The 10,462-nt window shown below is 39.2% G+C and overlaps 1 protein-coding gene across 1 annotated transcript; it reads left to right on the forward strand.

Moving 5' to 3' along the window:
* The first annotated feature begins 6,537 nt into the window (after nucleotides 1-6,537).
* On the forward strand, nucleotides 6,538-9,038 carry LOC107470969 (uncharacterized). Its single transcript, XM_021133801.2, has 4 exons — nucleotides 6,538-6,877; nucleotides 7,228-7,797; nucleotides 7,913-8,135; nucleotides 8,222-9,038. Exons 1-4 carry the CDS (start codon nucleotides 6,538-6,540, stop codon nucleotides 9,036-9,038), a joined length of 1,950 nt encoding a protein of 649 aa, XP_020989460.2.
* The last annotated feature ends 1,424 nt before the right edge of the window (nucleotides 9,039-10,462 follow it).

The following is a 10,462-nucleotide window of genomic DNA, read 5'->3' on the forward strand; positions in this document are numbered from 1 at the left end:
TCTCGAAGAAGAAGGTTGAGAGGAGACAGTGGTGAACTCGTATGCAAGGGTTCCTACCTAAGCCAGAATTTTTTCAGGTGTCAGACATTTACCGTAAAAAATTTGTAAATTCCGAGCCAGCCACATTTTTCAGAGAGTGAATACAAATTAAGTTTTTGTTTTGGTGCAATGAGATCTTAAATTGATTGTTTGAAAGCTTGAATCTAACCATTTCCATGGTGTTTGTTCATGCAGGGAGGAGGAAACAAGGTACTGGCCCAGTTTTCCCCATACTGTAGTTGCTGTTGGGCAAGAAAATAGACAATAGTAGGCTGATTCTGGTGTTTGATGACATCGTTGACATTGGCTTGAGATGTGATTCATTCTTGAGTGAAATTTTTCCATGGTAGGTAAGCCATTGTGACTCAGTCTCCATAGAAAAATTTTTATTTTTGGATTGCATTGAATATTCCAAATTGAGGTCCATAATTTTCTATTTCTGATTCTGTCATCAAGTTGTTGTTCATGAACATGAAAAAAATAGTAGGCTATTCATATCTTGACGATACTGAATAGTTCTTATTTTTTTCCTTACTCTAAGTCCAACAATCTTCACCCTGCCCTGTAATTGTGTTGCATATTATTCTGGCTTTATTGTGATTAAAATTAGAATTTACAATTCCCTGATTCCAGTTTCCATCCGAATTAAGTAGTTGCTGCACCCAAATTAGATTCAGATCCCCACAGCCCCCTTTTGAAATTCTAAACGGTAGAGTAGTCCCATACCAGTTATTCTCGCTTATTCTAGTTGTTGCACCATTGTCAATTTGTCTTTTGATCCCTTTTTCTAGAATTTTTCTGTCCTCCAGTAGGCTTCGCCAAGCCCATGATGGGTTTGATTCAGTTTCAGCCCTTTAAAACGATGAGTATTTAAAACATCAACTTTTATAAACCTTCTAAAGTAGGGAATGCTCTCTAGTAAGTAGCCTCCAACCTTGCTTAGCAAGCATTGCTAAATTAAAGGCTTTAAAATTTTTGAAACCCATCCCTCCCAATTGCTTCGGCCTACTCATCACATCCCAACTTATTCATTGCATTTTTCGCTCGTTATTCCGTTGTCCCCACCAAAATTGTCATGAGCTAGTGAAGCTCATCAAGAAGGGAGTCTGAAATTTCGAAACAACTAAGAGTGTACATAGGAATAATCGTTGCAATTGCCTTAATAAGTATTTTACACCCACTAGTTGAGAGGAGAGACCTCTTCCAGTGTTGCAGTTTCTTTGTAACATTCTCTTTAATATGAATGAGGTCTGTTTCTTTGATCTCTGAATCACTCTCGCATTCCTAAGTACTTGTTTTGAGCTCTAATATGAGAAATCCCAAGAGTGTTTGAAAGCTAATCCTATAGAGTAGGAGGAGTGTTCTTGCTAAAAAAATGAGGATATCTGCAAATTAAATTAATGCCCACTTAGATGACTATAGGTCTGTGATACTTGAATTAAATTAGCACAATCCTCTGAGTTAGCTTTGCTAAATTGTATAGAGTTGTCCGTGAAAAAAAGGTGACTAATTAGAGGACATATGGCATTCAGTCTCAAACCATGAGCCGTGTTATTCTATAAACCATGACCTTCCATAATAACAGAATATGAGATTGTAGTAACATACTCCTTGATCCCACTAATCCACCGTCTTCCAAAGTCCAACTTCTCCATAATAAACAATAAGTAACTCCACCCCACTCTATCATACGCCTTACTCATATCAAGCTTCATAGCTAATTCTACATCACCAGCCTGTTTGTTCTTGAGAAAATGCATGCATTCATGAGCAATAAGCATATTATCACTAATTAATCTTCCTCTAATAAAAGTAATCTGATTCTCACTAATAATCTTTGTCATAAGAGGTTGTATTCTATGCACTAAGATTTTAGAGATTACCTTGTAAAAAGTGGTGCTAAGTGATATCTGCCGAATCTGGTTTATAGAGGAAGCATTATTCATCTTCAGGATTAGGCAGATTTATGTGTGATTAAAGCTTCTGAGCATCCTTCCTCCTGAGAAAAAACTCTTAACTGTTGCTCTAACATCGATACCAATAATTCTCCAAAAGTGTTGATAGAATTTAGCAGAAAATCTGTCGTCATCCGGGGGTTGTCTCAGCTGAAATCGAGAACACTGTTGTTCTAATTTCCAAATCTGTGATGGGTTTGAGTAAATTCCTGTTCGTGGAGGTAGATATTTTTTTATTGCAAACTGTCCATGACACTGTCGGGGTTAATAGGAACACCTGCAGTAAACAAATGCTAAAAGTAGCGTTGGGCTTGGGAACCAATTTTCTGGTCTGAGTATAATCAACTCCCATTTCCATCATCTATTTTTTAGATCTTGTTATGCCTATTGTGCATTTGATATTTAGTATGGAAGAACCATGTGTTCTGATCTCCCTATTGAAACCACTGAATTCGAAATTTTTCTCACCAATACCATTCGTCTTGATCAAGAACCTGTGCTAGCTGTTCCTCTAACTACTCAATTTCAATCTTACTCACTTCAACAATCTGATTTTTCTTTTTAGTCAACCGCTTCGACAGATCTTCAACTACCACCCTTGTATTAGAAACATGAGATTTTTGTCATTTTGCTATTTTATGCCTGCACCATTTGAGTTTCTAAAATAGAATGAACATAACCAAATCCGTCATAGGTTCTTTCCACATCTCATCAACAATACTAGTGACCTCTTCATTCGAGCACCATCTCTCTTGGAACCAAAACCCGTGCTTTTTTTTAGGTTGTTCCTCAGCTAAGGAAAAAAAAGTAAAGGCCTATGGTCCAAACCCAAATCCTCTAGGTGCATTAGAGATGCTTGTGGAAATGCATTTCGCAAAGCAACTGAGATCAAGTAGCTCAGTCGAATTAAGGAAAGAATGAAATTGTTGAATAGAACTCTAGTGCTTTTCTCTTCCCCTTCTTTTTTATTAGATGATAAAATTGTATTAAAATCTCCAATCACCATATATTTATCTGCTGCAATAGCAATCAGCTGAATAAGAGTGTTAAATTATTGTTGCCTTATGGCATCACAACTATGAAGGTGAACAGCAAATACATCGATGGGCCTTAGATTGTTCTCATCCTCTACCGAACAATAAATATAGAAATCTTAAGTGTCTTTAGCACTAATTTTGTACGCTTTCATCCACCACACTACGAGACCCCCTGGTACCATACAGAACCTATATTAATAATCACAGCTTCTTCGTTGTTGCTCCACAAATAAAGAGGTATTCTTAATCTCTCAAAGGAACACCACCTTAGGGGAATGGGACTTATTAATCCCTTTGATGTTATAAATTATTAGGGATTTTTTTAAATTCCGATAATTCCACATGATCATATTTATTGAGGGTTGGGTGCTGATTGTGGGCTGGCACCCTCCACCTCTTCAGTAATAGTACAGTCTCTTTGCACACACACATTTTTAGGACTTTTCTTTTCTGATTTTTCATTAGTTCTCCCCTTTGCACCTATTACTCGATTCTGGTCAACATTCTTTTTTTTGACCAGGTTCTTTCATTTTTTTTCACTTTCCAACATTTTCTGTGCCTTCTGTACCTCCTGATCCCCTATTAAAAGAAAGATCCTCCCTGTTAGTAATTTCTTGTAATGGTGAATGGAAGACATTCTCCTCCAGATTATAGGCCTTAAGGTCCTTTATTTTGAATTCAAATGAATTTTCATTAATTGTGATTATAACAATATCATTGTCATTTAATTCTTTCAATGTTGATTCCTCCGAGTTACCTATGTTTAGTGTTCTTTGATCTCCTTTCAAATATCGCGCTCCCTCAACAACTAAATTTTCCTGTGATTCTAAATTTTTGTTTTCTCCATAAGTCTCCTCCCTCGTGTTGAGTTTAGAGAATCCTTTAAGTAGACTCACAGGGGTCGGTCATCTTAGAAGTGAAGTATCTCTAGCCACAAAGTCAGATCCCTCATTCTTTTTTCCTCCTATCCTCCATCCAACCTGATCAGCTTTGTCATCTTCTTTGATTCGATTCTTTCTCTGCTTTCCATCTGCAATATCCTCTAGTAGGCATTCACACTATCATTCCTCGACATGCCTACAATACAAGCAGTATATGCCTATCCTCTCATACCTAAATCTCACTTCCAAGCGTTTCTCATCTGGTCCTACTAGATTCATCTTGCTTCGCAGAACCAGTGTTGCATCAATATTGACTTTGATTTTCACAATCCGTCCCTTCCTTTCTTGCACATTGAAAAAGTCAATCTCTAACACCTTTTCAAGTTGCTTGTCTAATTTTTGTCCAAATTTTAGGGTTTTACAGTGTTTTGGAAGACCCCCAATTTGAATCTAAATAGGTACATGCGAATAATCTTCCTCTTCTATTACCATTCCTTCCTTTCATCGCCTAGGATGAATGATAAAGTTTTTGAATAACCATGGTGATCCACGTTCAATTCTAAAAGCATTTGTTTCTTTGTAAAAAAAAAAAAAAACAAAAACGTGTTATCACTATAGCCTATAACTCTAAACCCCTCAGGTCTCTCCCATATTGTTCATAAGACTGCTTTCATAGGACCAACTGAGAAGGTAGTGTCTACTATTAGCCGTTCTATCAGACTTCTTCCATAATTCTCCAATTCTATCCTGATATCGTTTGAATCAAATTGCAGGTCCTCACAATCATCTTTTTCAAAATTATCACATTATTTTCCATTAATTCTCTCCTTTTCTGTCATACAATGTATGCATCTTGTAGTCACAGAGTCACCAATAAAAAAAAATTGCTCTTCTAAAAAAATTCTACCAGAGAGTACTTGGTAGTGTAAGTCCTTATTCTCAAACTTAGTGCTTATTAATTTTTTTAGTGAATCTAAAAATATAAAAGATATACTTTTTTTAAAATAAAAAATAGGGACTAATTTAGTTTGTGTAATTTACCATCGGTTTTGCTTTATTTTAAAGAAAAATAAATAAATATTAACACCCTTGTTATGTAGTTGTCTTGGGTGTTGTTGCCTTGTTGCTTTCGCGTTTAGCCGGTTTAGGTTTTCGTGCTCAACGCTAAAATAAAATAATATAATACAATAAATTTATAATACAAATAATATAATTCAAATAATTACCTTCAATGATGAATCCCTAATCAATGATCAATCTATTTGGGGACGACAGCTGCCCCACTCTGTCTTCTTACGTCGCTGAACATAATATAAACACAATAAATTAAAATGGTTTGTGTTGTAAAATGTAAACATTATTGTTGTTCAATCAAACTCCATGTTGCTACTTGCTACAAATGCATAACTTTTTATGATTTTAGTGAAAACCTTTAGTTTGTTTAATATTATTTTATTCAATACGTTTCATGTGCGCGTAAACTTTTAATTCAGCATAGGCATAGCATTTGTATCCCGAAATGACATTTAAAGGGAGAAGGGAACTGAATGTGATAAAAAAAGAGAAACAAAATGGAGATTATGATTAAAAATAAAAACATAAAAAAATATTTGATATGAACAGAATATTCTTTTTGGATTACATATTTGAGTGTGTCTGTCGGGTGTGTTTACCAAAAGGCATTCATTTCATTACTAATTAAGGCCCCAAGGTCTGAGGCCGAACCCATAATATTGGCCTGCTGCTTTTTCCTTTTGACTTTAAAGTTTCCACAGTCCTTTGACCCAAAAAAAAAAAAAGTTCCACAGTCCTATCAATTGTTTGTGTTTAGAACAAACCTTTTTTGCTTTTTAATTTTAGTGTTAGGTTTTGGGCTCATTAATTTAGTTATGGGAAAAATTTTGGTGTATTGGCTGAAAATGGGTATACTGTGTGTATTACAAGTATGTGAACGTATCAGATGGTAGTGCAACACGCAGGAGGCGTGTTGCCTGAACCACGTGGGGGGCGTGGAAGCCACGTGTATAGATGTGGTTGTGCCAACAAGGCAGCACGCAGGGGGCGTGCTGACGTGGCGATACATGGATGGATCAAACGGGAAATCACGCAGGGGGCGTGCTGACGTGGCAACACTTGATAGGTGGGGAAGCACGTGGGGGGCGTGCTGAGGTGGCACGTGGGGGGCGTGCTGAATGAGCACGTGGGGCGTTCTGACACGTGTCAAAGCGTGATTGGCTGAGGCAAGCAGCACGTGGGGGGTGTGTTAAGTGCACCTCTCTATATAAGGCAAAGCTCGAAAGCATTTGCATGCTGAAGAAGATTTGAGTGTTCTTTGAGGCTATTGTTAGTGCAATGGAGGGCACCGCAAACTTGGTAATGTATAGCAACGGTGAGATAATACATAATACTCATGAGGGAGTGAGGTTTGTGTCCCAGAATCCGTTTTCATTTGTGGTTCTATGCACGATGACGTTAATGGAGCTGCAGAATGGCCTCTGTAAAAGCATGGAGAACAGTACGTTAATAAGAGTGAGCAGAATTCTGTACTGGAATCTGATTGTAGTTTTTGGTGGTATAATATAGTTTGATGTCATGCCGATCACTGATGAAACGAGTATGTAGAACATGTTTCAAATTCATCGGCAGACTCAGATGCAACACCCACAGATTGAGGTGTACGTTGAGTATGAAACTGTAGCGGCAGTGGCGGTTCAGAATGATATAGATATACATGATGATAGAGGTGCAGTGTACGAAGGTATGAATAGTGACAGCGAAGAGGACTTCGAAGCCACTTATGAGGCCGGCGGCGAAGATGAGGATGGTGATGTGGTAGTTGAGGTAGCAGCAGAGAATGTAGTGGTTCGTCCGCCGAGCAGTCAACCGATGGACGTTCCACCTTTTATGCGTGAGTTGGATCTCGAGGCCATGCATGCCCCCGAGTTTCCGGAATATACAAACATAGGTACGTGGTGACTAAATAATAAGTTTTTGTTAGTTTATACGTTTGATTGAGCAATAAACAGTGTTGTCATAACCGGAGCGGACCGGATCAGACCGGCCGGTTCGATCCGAAAATCGGTGAACCAAACGTAAAATCGGTCCGGGAGGTTAATTAAACCGAATAAGGAAATGATCCGGTATGAATCGGTCAAACCAAAAATGAACTGATGAAAATCGGTCAAACTCGGTAAACCGGTCTAATCGAACCGCTAAAAATTAAAATAGCTGAATATTCTTAAAATGTTAGTAAAGATATGTATTATAAATTTTAACTTTAAATTTTTTTACTATTTTTTAATTTTGTTGACATAGGCGTTGCCGATGCTGAGGACGGGGAGTTCCAGATTGGAATGGAATACAGTTCTAGAAAGTCGGTCATCGCAGCGATTAGAAGTTTCACTATTGCTAGAGGAGTTGACTATGAGGTGTATGAGTCTGAGCCACAGACGTTCTATGCAAAATGCAATATGTACGGGCGTGGATGTGACTGGCTTATCCGAGCTAGCTTGATACGGAAAAAAGGTTGTTGGGAGATACGAAGATACAACGGTAGGCACACGTGCACGATCGGAACGATTTCACAAGATCATTCCAAGTTGGACTCAGATACAGTTGCCGATGCTATAAGGCCATTGGTCGAGTCGGACCCGTCCATCAAGGTGAAATCTATAATTGTGGAAGTCCAGTCAAGGTTCAACTATACCATCAGTTACCGAAAGGCTTGGTTGGCAAAGCAAAAGTCCATAGCCAACATTTTCGGTGGTTGGGAGGATTCTTACCAAGCCTTGCCATGGTGGCTCTCGGTCATGGTGCAGAAGATGCCTGGTTCAGTTGTCCAAATAGAAACACGACCACTGTACAACGGGAATGAGGAGGCGCAAGGTGTAAAAATACTTCATCGTGTATTTTGGAGTTTCAATCCATGCATTAGGGCATTCAGGCATTGCAAGCCCATCTAGTTCAGGTTAACGGCACACACTATATGAAAAATACAAAGGAACACTCCTGGTCGCTGTTGCACAAGATGGGAACCAGAACATTGTGCCTATCGCCTTTGCCTTGGTGGAAGGGGAGACAGCTGATGCGTGGCACTTCTTTCTCAGGAATCTGCGAATGTATGTTGTTAGAAAAGACGGCGTGGGTATGATCTCAGACCGACATGAGTCAATACGGGCAGCAGTAAATCGTCCCGGTGGCGACTGGCAACCTCCAAGAGCATGGTGGATGTTTTGTATAAGACACATAGGCAGTAACTTCCTAAGGGCATTCAAAGTCCCTCACTTGAAAAGCTTGTTGTCAACATAAGGTATTCAAGAACGGTGGAGGAGTACAATATCAACTATAAGAGGTTGGAAGAGCGAGGCGAGGCATATGCCAGGTGGTGCGATGCCATTGGACTCAGACATTGGGTATTGGCATTCGACGAGGGACATCGATGGGACCATATGACAACGAACCTTGTCGAGTGCATTAACTCAGTGTTGAAGGGTGTCCGTAATCTACCTGTATTGGCGCTGGTCCGAGCAACATATTATAGGTTAAATAAACTTTTTACGCAGAAGAGTGCCGAGACTCACGAATGCAAGCATGCTGGATATACGTACTCCGCATTTGCGCAACAGCGGATAGAAGTGAGTATGCAACAAGCTGGGAATATAGTTATGCACCGCTTTGATAGACGAAATGAGGTGTTTGAGGTGCGCAAAATGACTACAGAAAAGGTGTTAGTTGTTGATCTTGCGCGAAGGAGGTGTGACTGCGGGCACTTTCAGGTTGAACGAATACCATGTCGCCATGTTATTGCTTGCTGTGCTAACCAGCGTCTCGATTGGCAGTTGTATGTGCATGATGTGTACAAGATGACGGAGGTTCGTAAAGTATATAGGTTTGAGTTCACACCATTAGGTGATCCCGATACATGGCCTGCTTATGAGGGACCCACATTGGTTGCTAATCCCGCGCTGAGGCGAACGTCTAAAGGAAGGCCCAAACTGACCCGATACTTGAATGAAATGGACTCACGCGACATGCGTGGTCCTCGAATATGCCATCTCTGTGGTGCTCAGGGTAATAGTCGGAGTAGGTGTCCTCAGCGTGCTGGACCGAGTGGTGCTGCTTCGTAGTTTAATATTGTCATGTTTTTATTTTTTAATTTGCATTTTGTTAGTTGATGCTTTTGAAATTAGACGTGTTTGTATTTTTCAATTGAAGTCTATCCATTGATATTAAAATGGTCGCTTAACATTGTCATTAACTGATTACATAAGTTAATAAAACAAACATTAAACACGATTTACATATGTTAACAAAACAAACATTAACTGATTACATAAGTTAATAAAACAAACATTAAACACGATTTACATAAGTTAACAAACCAAACATTAAACACGAAGCTCACTTCTTTCCAACGAACCAGTGCAGTCCCTTACGCATAATGCCCGTCTCTAACCGCGATGGAGTATACCTATCAGGTGGATTTTGCTCCGTCCGTAGGTCATATGGGTGACCTCGAACTGAGTCATCCACCCCCGGAGCTCCCGAACCGCCTGCCTCTGTAGGAGCGGTTGACCCGCCTGCCTCTGTCAGAGCGGCCGACCCGCCTGCCTCAGCTGGAGCGGATGGACCAGGGATGAACGTGTCAACAACTGCGTATGCACGCTGACGCTGGATAAAACCACTATCACATGACGCATTCTCTGACGTGTGGTCGGAAGTACGACCCCGCAAAACATGTCCCATATCGACTGATGCCCTACGTGGATCAGCCGGCACTGATGGCGAAGGGATACCACTGAAATCTGACCAGCCACCCAAACCAGCGTCGGTCCAATGCTGTAGTTGCTGATCTCCGTGTCCGTCGCTGGAGTAGTCAAACCAATCATACATGAGCAACATCCTCTAATGTCACTGTAACCTTACCGATCGGCAATACAAAGGTGTGGGTCTCAAGCCTCCACCTTTAAACCAGAGCAGCTAACATGGGGTGAAATCCTCTTATGACTCCAATTCTAGAGACGTGGTAGAATCCGGTGGCACGTAAGTAGTTCTCCACCATCGGATTCCACGTCTGTGGCGGATCCAGTTTACGCACCAATAAATTCCTGTTAGGCTGCATCAACAAAGATGTATGTTACATTAATTAAATAATAATCCTTATAAATATCTTAATAAACATTCACATTTTTATTTTAATATCTTATTTATTAAAATATTTAACATAAAAATTATTATTATATTGCTAAAATCTTTATAAAATACACAAAATAATATTCACATTACAAAATACATATACATTAAAAAATATAAATACATAAAAAATAAATTTTAAATACATACAAAAATTAAAATTTGTCAACTTACATAAATAGGATGATCCAAATAGTTGATAATATGTTCTTCGAGCGCCATATAATTACGTACCATTTTTTTTAATCTCTTAAACTAATAATTATTTTATTTCACCGAATAACTACTACTCACTACACTATCCTCACTAGTGCCTATACACTTGCACAGACACACTACTTTCTTTCCTTCTCTCTTT

The sequence above is a fragment of the Arachis duranensis genome, chromosome 1 (genome assembly GCF_000817695.3).
Source record: "Arachis duranensis cultivar V14167 chromosome 1, aradu.V14167.gnm2.J7QH, whole genome shotgun sequence".
NCBI classification, from domain to species: Eukaryota; Viridiplantae; Streptophyta; class Magnoliopsida; order Fabales; family Fabaceae; genus Arachis; species Arachis duranensis.